Source organism: Camelina sativa, chromosome 9 (assembly GCF_030686135.1).
Source record: "Camelina sativa cultivar CO46 ecotype springtype chromosome 9, ASM3068613v1".
NCBI lineage: Eukaryota > Viridiplantae > Streptophyta > Magnoliopsida > Brassicales > Brassicaceae > Camelina > Camelina sativa.
Window position 1 is genome coordinate 5,346,861 of NC_141888.1, and position 18,258 is coordinate 5,365,118.

Sequence of the window (18,258 nt, forward strand, 5' to 3'; positions counted from 1 at the left end):
AAATTTATTTTGCTAGAGAATTTGTTTTTATATTAGCTTTTCACATAACAAATGTGAATAAAAAAGAAATGAATTTAAAATTACCATTATATTAATTTCTTCACATAACAAATCTGAACGAAAAAAAAAATTTGGGATGACATCCGATCTAATATTATGGAGTTCCAAAAAAATTGAGTATTACAAAATGCATTCGATAATATGTTGTGAATCATATTTACTTGAAATTCTCACAATTCCCAAATTTAATAATTGTTTCAGAATTATATGATTGACTAACCTTTCAACTAGCAAAAAGAAAAAAATATATGAGTGATTGTAAAACAAGCAATTTATCTCGTTAATTCGTAAAAAGTTCACTCTAGTCGAACTGTTAAAAAAATTATAATTTATAAAGCATAATTATTTGATAAATATGTGTCAATATTAAAAACACATTAAAATTGCATATATAAATATTTCATAAAGAGATGAAAAAGAAGATATGCAATGTTTAATGTGGTATAGCATTAGTACACATTAATAAAGTTGTTTTTATTAAACATTGCATGTCCTCTGATTTCAAAGTTGTTTTCGATGTGAACATACCATAATGAAAAAAATGACTATGGAGAAATATGTATTAATGTCAATCATATTAATAAGTACATGATTCTAATTTATACTTTATCATTTATTTTTCAGTTCGAAAATGGTTCAATATGATTAGTAGTCTTAATCAAGATAGTCTTCATCCAATTTATTCAACCTGTCCCCATCATTTTATTTTTTATGTTGAAAGTAAATATTATCAGAATTCAAATTGACACATCATTTTTTTTTTATGTTTTACCTCTCACCATCATATTCATTTGCTTTTATTTTTCTTAATGATTTTAATATCCAATAATTCTCAAGAGTTTGTGCCACCATTATCTCCACCAATCTTGCCCCAATTATAGTATATCAAGCTTGGAGTATCATGATTAGAAATTTTACAGTTTTTAAGATTATTTTCACTATTAAAATAAAAATGTTAAGGAATTCCTTGAAATACTATTAAGTTCTTTTTAAAAAATACCACACAGTTTTTTTTTTTCCAAAAATATCACAAAAATTTATTATCCAAAAATACCACTAACACAAAAAAAAATTAATTTTTCAATGGGTACATTTTTTTTTTTCAGGTTTAAGTTGACAATTTTAGATTTAGGGTATAGTTTTCAGGTTTAGTGTTTAGGATTTAGTGATTAGTTTTAAACTTTTAATATAAAAAATTTAGTTCACATTTTGTGGTAATTTTGGGAAAATAGATGTCTTTGGAATAAAAACACTAAAAGTGGTATGTTTGAAAATAAACTCAGTTGTTGTTAAATTACAATAGTGGTGCTGTCAAACGATCAACTAAAGATTTTGATATCATCAAAAAATTTACATCAAAATGTTCATTATTACAAATTTACTATGACTAGAATATAAAACATAATCTATATTGTACTATTAAACTGTTCGAAACAGTATTCTCAAATCCAAAAAGAGACACTATTGTAAATAAATCTCGTACTAAAAATATTATTATATGTTGCGTAGTGGGTGTATATCTATGATTATAAACATTATTGAAATTTCTCACACTTTTGGAGTTTTGGTTCTCTCCAATACAAATAAATCAATAAAATCATATAAACCAAATTAGCATGAACTTTTGATTGAGCTTTTGAGGTTAATTGGAATTGTATGAGTTCAATATAACATCTGTATACATTCCTTATGATTATTGAATTGAACAAATGCAAATGGATACTAAACCCTCTTTGAGCTTGTGAATGAGAGCATTCAAAGAGAATATCCCAAGACATAAAACAACATTGACTAAACATTTAAAGAGATTTGCAACAACATTTTTTGTTCTTGCGAATTGGATACTAAACATATCTACACAGCATATGAAGACGATTGCTTCAAATCTGGCGGCCACGAGACTCTCAGACAAGTTTTTCATTTGATTGTGACTCGTGGTTGCGATTATGACCGGCCATTCAGGCATCTTTAACTTGCTGAGGACGGTCCAAAGTACATACAAATGGGCGGGTTGATCCTTAAGATCGAGAGGATAGCAGACGGAATTGTCCAGATCCCGTCCCCACAGATCAGTCCTGATGCTACTGCACCCGCAAAGTCGTCTGCATCTTTCCTGTTGATCCGCTCCCATACAAACAATATCACAGTCCCAACAAACATGTCAATGGCGAAGTACGCTCCAATGTAGAATGGGACAGCCATCGCCATTGGGATCGGGATAAACTGAGAGATCTTAGGCGGTGTAATGTCTCTCAAGAGATTCACAATCAAAGCTGCGATGAAAAACCCGTAACAAAGAGCCAAACAGTGCTTAGGCAGTTCCGCAAAGCCCTCAATACCGAGAATCGCCATCTCACGGAAAATCACTGCGTAAGGTGCTTTGTACGGACCATTGGGATCTCCAATGTCAAAAGCAGTCCAGAACAGCCAGAATGTGAGCGGGGCGATCACACAGCCCATTGCGGTCCCAACAAGCTGGCTTACAAACATGGATTTTGCTGATGATAAAGTAAGGTAACCTGTTTTGAAGTCTTGCATAAGATCAGCTGCAGTAGAGACGATTGACATCATAACTCCACAGGCAGCTAAACCCGCAATGACACCACCATCACTTCCTACTACAGAAGCGATTATGAAAAGACCGATCTTTCCATAGGTTGATGCTAGACTCCAGTCCGTGAGCCCAGTTCCATAAGAGTTGCAAAAGGCAAGAGCAGGTGCAATGAAGTAAGAACACAGGACAAAGTACCATTTCAAGGGTGGGAATATCAACGGGATTGTTGCGGTAGAGATAGCTGCAAGACCCACATAACCAGAAACCGCAAATCCAAGGGGTATACGGTCCTTAAGAAATACTTCATCTCTTTTCTTCTTGACCAGCAGTATCTCAGAGGCTTCGCTGTCATCTGAATTGGAAAACATATAGTTAACAGTCTTTAGAAAGTGGCCATGAGAGCAAACAAATTCTTGGTTAATACAAAAACATGTAAGAGATGAGTAAGGATCTAATATTCTCTCACCTACAACGTCGGTAACAATCGGTAGATTGAGTCGTCTTGACCTACTGCTACATATTTCCTTCACAGTGACAGCAATGATCTTGACAAGATTGTAGAGACCGTCACCAAGGATAATGGCAATGGCGATAAAGACCTTAAAAGTCAAACACGACATGAAAATATCAGTACTTGAACCTCATCTGTTTCCCTGCTTATACTGTATTAAAAAAAAGTTTATAACTGGGCTGCTTATACTGTACCTTATATCCATAGAGACCTTTGAAATCGTTGGACCCAAGGTCAGCTGGATACCAATCCCCGGCATGCTGTGATACGAATGGCCACAGAATCCCCCAAGAGATGATCGCACCGAGAAGAACCGAGCAATTCACTATATGGGGGCATATAAGACCGCATCCAATATAAGTAGGACTGAAGTCAAAGTAAAACCTGTGCGGCAAAGAATCCAGAATAGTTATAAATTGCACCAACATACCTTCAAAAAGTAGCAGAAAACATATTCCTTCTCAATTCTCACAGATCATTACTGATATATTAATCTCGGACATAAAAGCTGTATCAATATGGTCAAGAGATAGCCGATAGGATGAACTTACGTGTTCTTGTATAGCGTCAAACCAAGGGTTGGGAAGTTATCAAACCCACAAGCATCTCCAATACCACTAAAGAACCACTTGAAACAACTCCAAATCAAGCTAAGGCTCAGGTATTTTCCAAGGCATTTGACCTGGTTCCTGTGGTGAAAAACATCACACACACACACACGCAAGTTCAATAAACTAAAGATATGGTTTTGCAGAAAGCAAAATTTAAAATGACTCTTGACAAAAATTACCCTGCAAGCTCAGCTCCACTGTTGGTATGGAAGCTGTTAATCAACATTGCAGTGGCGGTTCCACTAGGATAAGTAAGTTTGTAGTCCAAAACCATCACCTGAGATATACTTAATGAGCGCATAAGGAGAAAGATCAAACAGTAGTGAAAGGACACTATACATTATCTATATGCTATTGAGATTACTACCTTGCGTAATGGAACGAGACTAAAGAGCCCCAAGAAGCTGACCACAAACAAAAACCCAATCATCCACCACAATCCTGGATTTATAACATCTTCTGCATGATTCCCCGGATAGTCAGCACCAATGAGCTTGTATGTCTTCTCATCCATAGCAATCAAATATGAACCAAATCCTCCTGATATTTAGAAAGCAAAGACAATTCCATATCAAATCCTTATACTAGTAATCACAATCAACAATTTCTCAGAAAATAGCTACAGATCCTTTTCAACAAATTCAACGTTTGTGATTCCAACCAAGTCAACCACAATCAGATTCTTCTTGATCAAATCAAAGTTACTACTATTGTACAATCGCCAAAAACAACTACTGTTCCAGAATTCGAAAAACTAAGATTCCGATATCGAACACAGATCTTGAGTAAAAAAAATACCGCTAAAGGCGAGGCCATAGCAAGCGACAACGCAAGTCTGGATAACAGTATTCTCTTGCTTAGTGAACGGCTTCACCGTAAACCCAAGCTTCGACAAGAAACCAGTCCACGACTTGACGAAGAAGAATCCGAGCAATCCGGCAGCGACGTTCAACGACGGGATGATTCCAACAGTCAGATTGAGTTTATGAGTGATGATACAGAACAAAGTTCCCAACAAAGCGCTCACGGTCAATCCTCGAAGCGTTATCTGCTCTTTCCACTCAGGTACATGCTCGTCCGCTGCCGTCGTCGTCGTCGTCGCGGTTTTCCCAGATTCCGGCTGTAACAAGGCCTCCGATATCTCATCCTCCGATCTTGGGATCTCCGTCCCCATGTTTTAAGCTAAGTCAATCGTCAAATTTTGGATTTTCCCGAGAAAATGGATCTATAGAGAGAGGAGAATGGTTATGGCGGATTTGTGAATTGTGAGAGAGAGAGTTAGTTAGGATTTGGGAGAGAATAAAGAAAAAAAAAACTCTAAAAAGATTAGACGCAAACGTGGTTATGAGTAGGTGGAATGAGAAAGTGACACGTGTCATTTTAGTCTGTTACGCTAAGCTTACATTGAAACGATGAATTTTTATCTGTTAAGAGAATGGGATTGATTACGAAAGTTACGAACCACATTTATTGTAATTTTTGTTCTTTTCTTCGTTCCTCCGCCTCTCGTCTCTCTCGTGTTCAGATTATTATTTTATTCCACTAAATTTTTGTAACGGTCGTTTAATAGTAAAGTATTTTTGTTTGTTGGGCTCGTTTCACATTGGGCCGGCCCTTGCTATTTATATCAAAGACCCGCCCGATGTGCGGGTTTAAAATTTTAAAAATAAAATAAAATTTGTCAAAGAATATAAAGTAAGTATTTCTAGTAAGTAAAAAATATTTATAAAAGTAAATAGATACACTGAAGTATCCAATATAAATATCTGGTGTAAAAGGTATAAATTTTTTGAATGCCCTCACTCGTGGGAAGTTTAGGATTTATCTCTAACTCCGGTCACATCAGGGGATTATCCATATTAGTCGGTGTACTCAAATTTGGATTTTGTTTTCTGGAGGGATGTACAGGGTGATCCTGATCAACTTCTTCAATTACCATGATTTTTATAGGCAATCTGGAAGGCCATAAAAAAAAATTAAAGTTTAGAGATCGAGACAAATTATATAATTGCTCAGGTTTTGGGCGATAAGTTAGCTTGGAAAGAGGCGCTATCTTTTACGGCGGTCATGTCGGCTCCATCTCCGTCCTCGGATGTTTCTTCACCTTGTTGTCAAATTGATGGTTCTTGGAAAGCAACCAATGAGCATTCATGATTGGGCTGGAAGTGTTGCGTTAGTGAGGAGCGAACTTCATTGTTGGGGGCCAAGTGTCTAAAACAGAGCCCCTCTCCCCTACATTCAGAGTTAGAAGCGTTGTTGTGGGCCATGGAGCGCATACGTGTTGAGTTTACTCACTATGATGCATTCCCCTGAATATTGGCCATCCTTCTTCAACTTGCTTGATGAGTTTAATTCGTTGGAGTTTTTTCCACTATTCTCCATCTCTTGGATCCCGCATGCGACAAATTTGAAGGCGAATTATCTTGCCCGTGTTTCGCATTCTCTTATCTCTGAAGTTCTTTTGTAAACCCCTTCCCTCTGGCTTGGGCAACTTACCGAAGAAATTCCTTTTACTTTATTGTTTGTTTGAAAAAAAATAGATACACTTTTAGTTAAAGAAAATAGTTGTTGATGAGTTCAAAAGTATTTAAATTAAATTAAATTTAACAAAGAATATATATTTAATAATTTTCGTAAGTAAAAAACAATGTATAAAAGTAAAGAGATAAACTTTTAGTTATAGAAAATAGTTGTTTTTTTTTTTTGCTATAATACACTTATGTATACCATTTACAAATGTACTGTCTACATTACCACTAAAAGTTTATTTGTACCCGCAAATATATTTTATTATTAAAATATACTCTTTAGTCTTAACTACTACCAACACATTATCTTTATGAACACATTAAATAACCTATTATATGTCTTTTCACTTTAACATTTTTATAGTTACAAAAACGCATACGTTTAATCTTACATACTCCTATCATATATATTACAATAGCAGTCTTTTGAATAAATTATTTGATTGGTGAAAAAAATATGAGACGATCTATTTTTTTTTTTTACTTCAACAATCTTTTTTTTATGTAAAGGTGAGTATTTACATTTTTTTTAGAAACAGTAACTAATTGTATAATTTTCACAATCATTTTTTTATCTTATATAAAAAGTAATATTTTTCTTGTAATATAGCAACTAAAAATCAAAATAAGTAAACAATATTATAATTTTGAATTTTTTGGTATATATCTATATATATTATATTATAATTAGTTTTTAAATAAATTTAGGTTTTATTTTATCTATTTACTTTTATATAAAACCTTTTTAGGTTAGGTTTTGAATTTTTATATTTTTATTTTTTAAAATTTTAATAATGAATTGACATGTGTCAACATCTGAATGATATAATTGACACGTGTCACGATCTTGTTAATAAGTAATATTGTCATCAAGGTTTATATAATAAGATATTTCTTTTCCCTTTTCTTTTTTTTTTGTGGTAAGAGTTATGTATAAATGGAAACTAGACTGAGATGTGAAGAATTGAAGATGATTATTATCTCGTATCATTTACTTTGGATGGAATGGGATTTATTGAATTTTTTGGGAATTTGTAATTTTTATGAAAATAATGTTCATGAAATTCAAAAATTCTATAAATTAATAAGGTCGAGACCATGAAAATTTATTTATTTATAGAGGTTTTTAATTTATCGATAAATAAAATATTAATTTATGAAGAGATTTTTTATTTTTATAGTTTTAAAAATTTTCTATTAAAAATAATATTTTTGTTATCATTTACATTTTTATAGAATTTTTTTAATTTACAATTTTGGCTATCATAATAGGATGGATGTCAATAATTTATTAGATTATCTAGGTAAAAATAAGAAATGTTAAAAGTTTAGAGCTTAAAAGAAATTATTGCTACTACCTTTTATGATGATGATGAAGTTGAAAAAGATATTGCGGTATATTTAGAATTAGTTATATGTAAAAAAATTATCGCATCAGGAATCTCCATAATTTTTGGATCGATTTGGGAAGACAACACCAAAAGTTTTTTATGCAATGAAAAATATTATATATGAGCTCCAACTAGAATGCAAATTTAAGAATAGGCAAACAACAATAAAGTCATATTTCACTAATTTTCCACATATATATTTTTATATCATTATTAGTTTATAATATTGATGAGAGCATATTTTTTACATAGAATTTCTAAAAAAAATATTATCTTATTATTTTATTGAATTGTGTTATTTTTTACACCGATCTAACTCGGAACCAAAAAAATATTAGTTTATAGCGACTATTAATTTAAAGAATATTAATTTATAGAGGTTCTACTGTATTATGAATATAGTGGTCCATGATTTTGACAAAATTATGAATTTTGTTGCACTCATTTTTGTGAGACCCTTAGTATCAAGACTAAGTTTCGGCATTCGGGTACTCAGGACGGGTTCGGATAAGAATACTCGGGTTTGGGTTTTGTGGGTAAAAAATATTAGAATCTAATAGTACATTTTTCAAATCGGTTTCGGTTCAGATTTTCAGCGTTTATTCACGATGTTCTAAGTTACAGAGACTCCGACAAAGACTGGTGTAGATTAATTCACCATTTAGGTAGAAAAAAATGAAGATTTAGTTTCTTAAATGTTGCGTGTGTTGATCGTTTTATGAATATGCATGGTGTCATATTCGAAACTCAATTCATATTTGAATGTCGATTATGTGGTTATGCTTGATATTCTTAGTTAGAACCAAATAACCAATATATTTGCGATTTCATCCAATATCCAAGCATATGGTTCTGTATAACGCTGTACTTTTGAGTTTTGGACGTCAACTTGCATTTACGATTAACCGAAGATATATTGAAATTTGAAAACATGTACGTAGCACATTCAGCGATCACAAGTCTTGGTGGCACCTAGATAAGATTTGCAAACCTACAAGAAATACTAGCTAAAAAAAAAATGGGACCAAGAAGAAACTATGAAGCACGTTTTTTACACTTCATTAATTTGTCAGTTTTTTTGCATGTGAAATGAAACAGTGCGACGATAATTTAGTGTACGATACAAAATAATCCTCACATGTATCGATCAGAAGGTTATATAATTATAAGAAGAAGAAAGATCTTAAAAGCTTACACACATGAAATAGCTCTTTCTCCTTTGTGTCTCTGGGACACACAAAGTACATTGTTATAATGTAGCTTCTTGTTTATTTGTTCAATAATAAAGATACCTTTATAACATTCCAACGACGATTTTTACCCGTTTCCTACCAAAATTGAGTGACAGTACTGTTTAAATATACAAACATTACGGTACATGTCGATTCATTTCTTTTTAACCAAGAAATCTCTTCGACAAGAGACCATGGCATGTTAACTTACATATTTCAGTCATCTTCTCATTGCTAGCTGGTGCTTGGATTCACGACTTCAAATACTCTACGTATCCCTTTGGTTGGCCAACTGAGTACTCTCTGGTTACGTCATATTATATATCGGTACAATTTATCAATGGTTTATATAATTTACAAACTCTTTTGGGGTCGTATATGTTTATACATACATTACGTACGGTAGCACCACTACATGTCATTTCTTTTTAACCAAGAAATCTCTTCGACAAGAGACCATTGCATTTTAAATTAAATATTTCAGTCATCTTCTTATTGCTGGTGCTCGAATTCAAGACATCAAATACTCTACGTACCCCTTTGGTTGGCTAACTGCGTACTCATATCGGTCCAATTTTTTCAATGGTCTAAAAAATTTATTAACTCTTTTTTGGGGTTCGTATATATCACTTTCCTTTATGTCGGTGACGTGGCAGAGCCAGGACAAAATAGTGGGATTCTCTTTGTGAGCTAGAGCCTAGAGACTTCTATTGCTTGCACGCCATATATTCTTATAGAGACTGAAAACAACATTTCCTTTTGAAGGTGTGTATCAATTTCCTTTTGGGGGAAAAAGCATGCAAGAAGAACAGTATGCACAAACATGATATGCTAACTCCAATAATACGATTGTGTTACGATGTGTCATTTCATGGCGTACGAATGATTAGACACGTGTCGGTTGTGAGAGAAACTTCACACACATGTCCCAACAAATTACAAGAAAAAGTTGAAGAAGTGGGAGACCCCCCTCTCTCGACCTCGGCCAGAGACTTCCGTATACACACCTTTTAGCTCGAGAACAACCTTTCCTTAATTCTGTAACGTCCCATCTTACGTAAATAAAGTCCGATACATGCAAATCTATATAGTAATTCTATATATGTGAATCCTCAACACAAGACGACGACGGACAATATCATCTACTGTTCTAAACTCAATCATAAGACTCGGATCCTTCTAGCTCAAACTTGACCTACTTACATCTATATATATAGTATAAAACCCTAAGTAAAATGAAAAATAAAATAATAGAAGCTGTGGGAAGCCAAAGACAAAATGAAGGTGAGTATATACATGTACATTCCAATTTCAAAGTCTAATCAAAATATTCTTTCTTGTTGATGATAAATGAGCTTTAATTAGTTTGTAGTTTGTACTTAGTCTCTCATTGGCTAATCATTTTTTAACGAACTCTCTCTCTATCTCTAAATCTTGCAGCTGCTAAGTTGGATGCGAACTAGAACGCTAAATGGCCCATCAAAAGATTTCAAAGGTTAGATCATATATATATAGAAGCAGAACTTTATCTCATAAAATCTTCATCTTTATAGAATATGTTATCTATACATATATGCTAGTCTTCTTGGTTGATCGATTCTAAATTTCTATTAAGCATACTCTCGACTCTCTCTAGCTAATCTATTCTTTGATAAAACAAAATTCAACCTATCTTTTTAGGTGGTTCCGGTTGTCTAAGAGCTCAGATTTCCTCTGACGTCCAAGACATCCGCACAAACTCCTTCTCCTTCTCCGGACCCTCTCATGACAAGAAACTACCCAAATTTGAAGAGAAACTTCGGTTTGATGAAGACGGTTTCTGCGGTTTTCTGGCCATCGGAACGCTTGGCACAGACCCTGAGACACCTAAGTTCGCAGCTATGGTTGCAGAAGAAGATGTAACCGGAGAAGAAAAGGAGATGGCCAAGCTCATTACTGAGAAACTAGACAAGTTTCTTAAGGAATGTCCTGAGGATATTAGCAGTAAGCCGGTAGAAAGATCGAATGCAAAAGAAGATAAAGATTTCCATGCATGTCCTCAACAAGATTATGATCACTTTCTATCATCCATTGAACTTACGGAGAGAAGCAATGGAAGCACAAAGAAGAAAAAGAGCTTGCTCATGAGTCTCTTCAAGAGGAGACAAACAGTACAAGGAAAGTCTTCCATAGAGAAACATGGAACAAGAGATGTGATTAAAAAAGTATTTGAAAAACTTCATGGAGCTTCTTCGAAGACAAGAAATGATGATGAGGATTCTATGCCCAAGAAGAAAGCTCTTAGAAAGGTTAGTCGTTTTAGCTTTAAGCATTTCTAATTAGTTACCTAAAGTCTATTGTCAAAAAAAAAAAAATTAGTTACCTAAAGTGATTGGTCTGTGAATTCTGAAAGTTAAAGGTGGTTTCTGTTTTTGTTATAGAGTACTCAAACCTGCCGACGTAAAGTCCACCCTGTTCTCTATACACCTATAAGAGACCATAACGAGATAGATGACAGAAGAAAAGTGGATCTCAAGGTCCCTAGTATTACTAGGGGGTTCCTCGGTGCAAGTTCAATCTCGGATGCGAACAGGAAAAGAGAAAACTGGATCAAGACCGACACAGAGTGTACGTCAATATCTACACAGGACAATGAAACACAAAGAACACTATTTGGTTTTTTCTATTCTCTCTCTCTCTCAAGAGTTTTCATATCATTTGCTTGCTTTTTGCAGATCTTGTTCTGGAGCTGTGAAGATAAATACTCACTTCAACAAACCTCCACTGATGCTCCTAGCAAAGATCTCTCCTATCACATCCATATATAATATACAAAAATCAGTATCTAATAATGTGTGTAATCAAAGAGGTTATGTAGTCTAGTTTAAGGCAATGTGTTATGTATGGAAGTATTGTACCCGAATCTAAACAGTATTCGAAGTAGCACCTAAACGCGATATGGCTACAGGTGTTAACTGCTAATAACTGTCACATCTCTGCTCCAAACCAATCACTGATGAACCTAAAATGTCTGCCCATTTGACCCTCTTTTGACTCTTGATCTCGAATTCAACACCATTAGTACAAGCCTAACAAAAACAAGAAAAAAAAGATCAGTACATTTTGAAAAGATCCATAGGGACAAAAAAAAACATAGATCAATGGCAAGACACAACAGAGGTACTGAACTCAATGCTTATTAGACCGGATCCAATCCGTGGACATAGAATCGAAAACGGAAACCAAATCGGGTCCACTGTTACTAGAAGACTCAAGAGAGAAACAAAACAAAAAGATAAAACCAAACTACTAAGAAAACAAATAAGTGGACACATTTCTTGATATACAATCTTTATGTAGTAATCTACTTTATCTCAAATTCTTTAACAAAAAGCAAACAACACCAAAGAGCATAGAAACAACTGATTGAACAATCATCAAAAAGAAGAAAGAAGACGATAAGTTCACAAAAGCAGAGCCAATAAAGAAACACAATGCCCTTTCCTCGTAATCCATCACTAAGCTTAGTATCTTAACCTCTTCTTCTTTCGTCTCCTTAGCCACCAAGAAAAGCCAAAAAGACCTAATCATCACTCACTCACCTTCTTCTACATAACTCTCTAGCCACTTTGTCTCCCTCTTCATCAGCAAAAGAACAACACAAACACTCTCTTTTATACACACAATTCACATAAGCATTTTCAACAAAAAACACAAAGAAGAGAAGAGATTCAAAACCTTTATAGATGAGCACGGATTGGGGACCGGTGATTGTAGCGGTGTCTCTATTCATCCTACTCTCACCAGGACTACTATTCCAGCTTCCGGCCAGGACAAGAGTGGTTGAATTCGGAAACATGACGACAAGCGGTATAGCCATTTTGATTCACGCGGTTATATACTTTTGTATATTCACAATCTTGGTGATAGCTATACAAATTCACATCCATTTCTAGTTTCTACTCTTAATATCATGTAACAACAACAAAAAAAAGAGGAGGCCTTTATATTGCCAAACTCCAATGTATGTACAGATCTGTAGTCTTTCTACATTTCTCCTCTTCTTTAGCTTTCATTGTTCGTTATTGCTAAAAAGGTTTTCTCAAGCAGGATGGTTAAAAAGCTGTAATTTTTAACAAAATCTAAGCAAATAAACACATTTCACTAAAAGAAGCAAACTGATACATTTCAGTAAACGATACATCACAATACAAACACAATCCTTTTCACCAAATCTGTTTGTTACAACATGAGAACATAAACTATAGATCAAAATAAAAACTCTAATTTTACAGAGTTTGTTCTAGACCCATTTTTCAAAAAGGGTAACCTTTATTTTTTTTAAAACAAAAAAAAAAAAAAGATAGAGAAGAGACCTATATGAGATTTCAGATACTCAGCCAGTGTAGATGTGGAGATTAACAGCGAGGATCAAAATGGAGTAGATAGCGAAGAAGATGAGAGTGTGAACAGCTATGGCTTTGCCGTTGGTTTTGAGACCACCGAAATCTACGGTGCGGTTGTTACCAGGTAATGAGAAGAGAAGACCCGGCGAGAGAAGCACGAACAGGACCACACCGACGAGAACTGGAGCCCAATCCGCCATTAAAAGTAGAAAAAAATAAAGGTTACAACTTTAGGAAGGAAGCGGTGGAGAGAGAGATGGAAGAAACTAGAAAGAAAAGAAAGAAAAAGAGGAAAGTTTTGTGGCTCTGTGTCTGGTGTTAAGGAAAAACTTAAAAACTAATCTCGTGATTGGTTTATTAATTAATTAATTAAAGAACATATGAGAACACGAGAAAAAGGTACTTTGTCTGATAGTCAAGTGGTAGTCAAGTGGTCTCGGAGACTCTGCAGTCTGCACACTTGTACACACAACATGGGAGATCGATCAAATCGAACCTATCAAAGAGTCGCTGTTGATAAAATAGGATTAAGCGAACCTATCAACATGGGGTTATACTGAGGATTTAGCTAAAATAGGATTAAGCGTAATTAAGAAATTTTAGTTAACACACAGATTGATTTTATTGTTCAAGAAAAAAAAAAGTCACCGTTAAACCAAAAAAGTTTGATGTTCTTATAACTTTTGTTATTGACTAATTTAATTATTATTATTTAAAAAATAAATTAGTAATGGAATATATTTGCTTTTTTTAGCTGTAGTGATGGACCGACTGACTCCACACTCCACAAAATTAATAAAATAAAATCAGCTTTCTAATTACTTCTTAGTTAAGTTTTTAATGTATCACCGTATTTCAATTTTCATGTGGACTTCGTACTGTTGATACTTGCATGTTTGCAACTAATTCAATACCAGCAAAACTTTACTGATCAATGGAATCAGATTTAGTTCGAGTGGATTAAACACATAATGGTGTTGTTTACGGTTTACACGTATCTTTAATTGAAACATTTGAATTTGTACCGAGCAGAATCGAACCAAATGTTTATATGTTTACTTTTACACATTTCTTTAGGCACATAGAGTCATAGAGAGAGAGATATCTGCTTGTGAAACTATACTAATATAGTATCTAATGAAACCTCTTTGTTTCTTAAACCAAACAAAACACTGAAGTACACACAATTCAAGTGAAATAAAAAACTAAATACATTAATACAAAAAAGAAGTAAAAAGCAAAGAGATTTTATATCAGCCGATGTACATGTGAATTTGGAGAGCAAGCAAGAGAATACAAACAATAGTGAAGTAAATGAGAGTATGAACAATAACCGAAACACCACTTGTCTGAAACGTTCCAAACTCAACCACTCGTCCCCTCCCCGGAATTTGAATCAGCAGTCCCGGAGTTAGCAACACGAAAAGCGTCACCGCGACAAAAACCGGTCCCCAATCAGGCATCTCTCTCTCGATCCGCTCCTCTCTTTTCTTAGGTCTGAACTGTTGTGTGAAAAAAAGGACTTGATCAATGCAACAAATGCATGATTGTGTATCTTTATATATATGTGGGGAAATTAATATGTAGTGGAGAATAGAAGATTAGGCTTCTTCTTTTTTCTTTAGGGGAATAGAGTGATCCATTGGTTAATGTCGGAAGAAAGAGTGCTTTGGGAGGAAAGGACAAATTTTTGTGACATGGAAGGATTAAAGGTTATAAGAAAAGGAGAGATTATGATCCATCAAGTTGTGTGAGGATTCACATTTCATTGGAATGTGATGTCACATGGGATTGGCTTTGGATCAAAGTAAACAAATATACAAAGTGGTCGGTCCATTTTTTATTGGTTAACTTTACTAAACATTTTTGAATCCTTTATGAAAACTATTAAACAATACTTCCTATAATTGAGAATTACTTTAGCATCTTTGTAGTTAAAATGAGTTTAGTTTGCATCGAACTTTAACTGTAACAGTTAAAAATGAGTTTGCTTTGATAGTCAATGCAAACTAAACTCATTTTTAACTACAAAGATGCTAAAGTAATTCTCAATTAAAGAAACCAAGACATTTCTGATTACTTTTCCATCAAGAAACCTAAAGTGCACAATATAAGGAAACATAGCAAGACCTAAACAACAAAACAAGTTCTCTTGATGTTCCCCAAATTAAGACTCTGTTTCCAAAACTAAAACAAATCAAAACAGACAGACCAGAACACCAATAAGATCCAACCTCTTAACTACCATCGTAAGATGTCTGCACGCTTCACCTTCAAGTCCTCCAACTCTTGCTCAATTTCTTGCAGCCGAGTCCCACCAGTCTTTTTCAGTTTCTTCTCCAACCAATCCAACTTAAACCCTGCGTTTGTCACAAATCGTAGTGCAGAATATGCGTCCACCAGATCCCCATTGGAGAGTTCATCAGGGGACTTGCTCAGAGTCTCAGTCAGACTTAGTATAACATTCAAATATGCTTTTCTCAGATGTGGGTTCTTGGGACAGAGTCTTGATACAAAGCCTGGGTGCTTTTTAAAAAGGCTTTTCACAAATTCTACCTGCAAGTACAAAAGGACAGATCAAGTATATACTTAGTTTTCTATGTATATATAAGAAGTATTTTAATCTTACCTGTGAAGCAGGAACTTGAAACCCATTGATATCAATGCTTCCCTTAGTTTCCTCTGGCACATCTACTTCACCAATAACCTCGAAAACATCTACTTCTGCAACAATCTTGACTTCATCGTGTATCATATAATCGGGAAGGTCAAACTTGGAAATATCCAGTGATGTGTGCGTTTGATCAAACCAGTATTCTCTTTCTGAAAAAGAAAAGAAAAAACCACAAAATAGACGTGTTCTCATCATCATCATTACTAGAGAGAAAAAACATGACTTGAGCTATACTCCAAACGATTGAACATACATAAACACACAACTTGACAGTGATCTTAAGATAAAATCTTACAGCAGCTAAATCCCCCACTATATATATTATGAAAAAAAAAACAATCTATAATATGTACTTTCTAGAAATAACCATAAAGTAGCTAGTGTGAGAGAGTAGAAAGAAACAAACACCTTTATGATGGAAGCGTTGTCCTGTAACTTGATTTACCAAAGTAAAGGAAAATTTAGCGTCTCTTCTCCACCCCGAAGGCAAAGATTCAGAATTAGGAATACATAGTAGAGATAGAGAGAAATAATAACCGCTACTAATACTACTATAAACCATGGGATACGCGAGTAGACGCCTGCAAGCAAAAAAAAATATATATATATATTAGAAAAGCAATATATGCATGTGTCACTTGCAGTGACCGAATACAAATAAAATATATGTTGTTTACCATTTGCAACGATCGGCCACGAATGTATCAGAATAAACTCCTTTGGGATCGATAGATGATAATTTTCTAACCACCCAAGTGAACAACTCCTTCTGCTTGGGGATCTTCTCCTCCTTGGGGATCTTCTCCTTGGGGATCGATAGAGGATAATTCCCCATAGATCTTGATGATGATGATGATGACTCCTAAACTCAATAGATTGCTCTCAATGTTTATGTTTTATTGATATCAAAGAGATCAACTATATATATATATATACGGATTCACCCAATGGTTTAATTAGTAACCCTAATGAGAATTAGGAAAAAGATAACAGGAAATCTTCTATTTTTTCTATAACCCTAATTTTGGTTTTTATTCTATAACCCTAATTTTAAGCGAGAAAGACTGCAATGGGCGAAGAAGAAGACCTCGAGACAGTGGTCTTCTGGAACTTGGAGGATTATCCAATCCCTGGTGATGCGGATTATGACTCGATTTATCCTAATATCGAATTAGCTCTCCATAAAATGGGCTTTCATGGTAGCGTGGTAATCATGGCCGATGGTGACGACAAAGCCAAGTACGACTTACATGACTTGCGCAGGGCCAGAATGTAGTATTACGACTCTGATGGTGTGAATTTCTCCTTTAACACTCTTTTCGTTTCTTCTACTTTATATTATATGCTGTGTCTGTTTGTAATCTAGAGATCTCTGTTTTTATGATCTGTAGGTGAATTACCGGCCGGGTGATGCTTTGTGTGTGTGGAGAATGACTCGCCAGATTCTCTCGTTTGCATCAGTAATCAGCGTAATAATATGAATGTTGGCTGAGACTGTAAAGGTAAAGGTAAAGGTAATACCTAGTTTCGTTTAACCCTAAAACGAAACGACTTTTTCGTCTTCCATTGGTGAGACTGTAATCTAAATATGAGAATGTTACATGACATTCTTTTTTTGGAAAATGGACTCTCCTGTCCTGTGGACTTTCCTGATCCAGCAATTTTGATCATAGTCTCAGATAAAGTCAGTCCTGGCACCCGTTTATATAAAAGGCTGCGATCTTTAGCTGCTCGGGCTTACACTGTTTGCATAGTAGAGCCGACTGAGTATGTTTCACCAGAGAGTCCTGTATGGCCAGAATTGCTATTTGATGAAGGACACTCTTTTTGAAGCGATAGCGAAAGCGAACAAGGTAATCCACCCAATGCGAATTATGCGTCACACAGATGAGATGGTTATATCCCAGAGATGAAACTCTGTTTCATGATGTAGCCTCAGTAGTTGATTGTACATAAGTTTTTAGGTGGAGGAAAGCCTAAAGGAGGAAGGCCACCAAGTTCCGCTTCTATGCTATTGCTACCTCCTGTGATTTCTGTTTTGTTCATAATGAGGAAGGTCAATGCTAATTCATAGTGATTTGAATTAGATATTTTGGTTTTCTGTCCAAAGTTTTGGTGCATACAAACTTAGCTTTATCTTTTAAGGTTACTGTAACTCTTAAATACAATTCTTGGTTGATATGTAGAACCTCCATCTTAGATCCTACAAGCGTATGTTGTATCTTTCACTAGTTTCGATTCATTGTTTTCATCAGCAAAGTTTCTAGTAGACAGACAAGGCTTGAAAGAATCTTTTTGACACTATCTCTTGT

The 18,258-nt window shown here is 34.6% G+C and overlaps 5 protein-coding genes and 1 long non-coding RNA gene across 7 annotated transcripts; 3 read left to right on the forward strand and 3 right to left on the reverse strand.

Annotated features, from left to right (window-relative positions):
- Positions 1 to 1,688: 1,688 nt before the first annotated feature.
- LOC104710518 (putative metal-nicotianamine transporter YSL6) lies at positions 1,689 to 5,253 on the reverse strand. Its single transcript, XM_010427136.3, has 7 exons — positions 4,535 to 5,253; positions 4,104 to 4,276; positions 3,916 to 4,013; positions 3,677 to 3,814; positions 3,320 to 3,509; positions 3,081 to 3,213; positions 1,689 to 2,966 (listed from the first exon to the last, which is right to left on the reverse strand). Exons 1-7 carry the CDS (start codon positions 4,908 to 4,910, stop codon positions 2,029 to 2,031), a joined length of 2,046 nt encoding a protein of 681 aa, XP_010425438.2. The 5' UTR covers positions 4,911 to 5,253; the 3' UTR covers positions 1,689 to 2,028.
- Positions 5,254 to 9,870: 4,617 nt separating this feature from the next.
- Positions 9,871 to 11,848, forward strand: LOC104710520 (protein LAZY 1-like). Of its 2 annotated transcripts, XM_010427138.3 has the most exons (5): positions 9,875 to 10,171; positions 10,328 to 10,382; positions 10,568 to 11,175; positions 11,308 to 11,494; positions 11,602 to 11,848. In XM_010427138.3, the coding sequence occupies exons 1-5, from the start codon at positions 10,166 to 10,168 to the stop codon at positions 11,619 to 11,621; spliced, it is 876 nt and encodes a 291-aa protein (XP_010425440.2). In that variant the 5' UTR covers positions 9,875 to 10,165; the 3' UTR covers positions 11,622 to 11,848. The 2 variants fall into 2 exon arrangements, with proteins under 2 accessions (XP_087323090.1, XP_010425440.2); XM_087466964.1 differs by having other exon boundaries at positions 9,871 to 10,171; positions 11,308 to 11,848.
- Positions 11,849 to 12,488: 640 nt separating this feature from the next.
- On the forward strand, positions 12,489 to 13,036 carry LOC109133468 (uncharacterized). Its single transcript, XM_019246653.2, has one exon. It carries the CDS (start codon positions 12,613 to 12,615, stop codon positions 12,820 to 12,822), a length of 210 nt encoding a protein of 69 aa, XP_019102198.2. The 5' UTR covers positions 12,489 to 12,612; the 3' UTR covers positions 12,823 to 13,036.
- Positions 13,010 to 14,819, reverse strand: LOC104710521 (uncharacterized). The gene is made up of 2 exons (XM_087466966.1): positions 14,539 to 14,819; positions 13,010 to 13,500 (listed from the first exon to the last, which is right to left on the reverse strand). The coding sequence occupies exons 1-2, from the start codon at positions 14,733 to 14,735 to the stop codon at positions 13,263 to 13,265; spliced, it is 435 nt and encodes a 144-aa protein (XP_087323092.1). The 5' UTR covers positions 14,736 to 14,819; the 3' UTR covers positions 13,010 to 13,262.
- A 505-nt stretch (positions 14,820 to 15,324) lies between these two features.
- Positions 15,325 to 17,400, reverse strand: LOC104715024 (MATH domain and coiled-coil domain-containing protein At3g27040-like). The gene is made up of 5 exons (XM_087466965.1): positions 17,034 to 17,400; positions 16,624 to 16,808; positions 16,355 to 16,527; positions 15,902 to 16,095; positions 15,325 to 15,828 (listed from the first exon to the last, which is right to left on the reverse strand). Exons 2-5 carry the CDS (start codon positions 16,779 to 16,781, stop codon positions 15,514 to 15,516), a joined length of 840 nt encoding a protein of 279 aa, XP_087323091.1. The 5' UTR covers positions 16,782 to 16,808; positions 17,034 to 17,400; the 3' UTR covers positions 15,325 to 15,513.
- LOC147937751 (uncharacterized) lies at positions 16,587 to 18,175 on the forward strand. Its single transcript, XR_015566763.1, has 2 exons — positions 16,587 to 17,238; positions 17,338 to 18,175. It is a non-coding gene; the product is annotated as an uncharacterized LOC147937751 (long non-coding RNA).
- Positions 18,176 to 18,258: the final 83 nt, after the last annotated feature.

What these genes read in the sequence shown, in the direction of transcription:
- LOC109133468 (XM_019246653.2), top strand. Translation starts at nt 12,613, where the DNA reads ATGAGCACGGATTGGGGACCGGTGATTGTAGCGGTGTCTCTATTCATC.
- LOC104710518 (XM_010427136.3), bottom strand. Translation starts at nt 4,910, where the DNA reads ATGGGGACGGAGATCCCAAGATCGGAGGATGAGATATCGGAGGCCTTG. An exon ending in AGTGGAGCTGAGCTTGCAGG is followed by an intron (nt 3,815 to 3,915) that starts GTAATTTTTGTC and finishes TTTTCACCACAG; the next exon opens with GAACCAGGTCAAATGCCTTG. An exon ending in AAGGTCTCTATGGATATAAG is followed by an intron (nt 3,214 to 3,319) that starts GTACAGTATAAG and finishes TTGACTTTTAAG; the next exon opens with GTCTTTATCGCCATTGCCAT.
- LOC104710521 (XM_087466966.1), bottom strand. Translation starts at nt 14,735, where the DNA reads ATGCCTGATTGGGGACCGGTTTTTGTCGCGGTGACGCTTTTCGTGTTG. An exon ending in CTTGCTCTCCAAATTCACAT is followed by an intron (nt 13,501 to 14,538) that starts GTACATCGGCTG and finishes TCCTTCCTAAAG; the next exon opens with TTGTAACCTTTATTTTTTTC.
- LOC104710520 (XM_087466964.1), top strand. An exon ending in CCCATCAAAAGATTTCAAAG is followed by an intron (nt 10,383 to 10,567) that starts GTTAGATCATAT and finishes CTATCTTTTTAG; the next exon opens with GTGGTTCCGGTTGTCTAAGA. An exon ending in AGAAGAAAGCTCTTAGAAAG is followed by an intron (nt 11,176 to 11,307) that starts GTTAGTCGTTTT and finishes TTTTTGTTATAG; the next exon opens with AGTACTCAAACCTGCCGACG.
- LOC104715024 (XM_087466965.1), bottom strand. Translation starts at nt 16,781, where the DNA reads ATGGGGAATTATCCTCTATCGATCCCCAAGGAGAAGATCCCCAAGGAG. An exon ending in GTGGCCGATCGTTGCAAATG is followed by an intron (nt 16,528 to 16,623) that starts GTAAACAACATA and finishes TTTTGCTTGCAG; the next exon opens with GCGTCTACTCGCGTATCCCA. An exon ending in TTCAAGTTCCTGCTTCACAG is followed by an intron (nt 15,829 to 15,901) that starts GTAAGATTAAAA and finishes TTGTACTTGCAG; the next exon opens with GTAGAATTTGTGAAAAGCCT.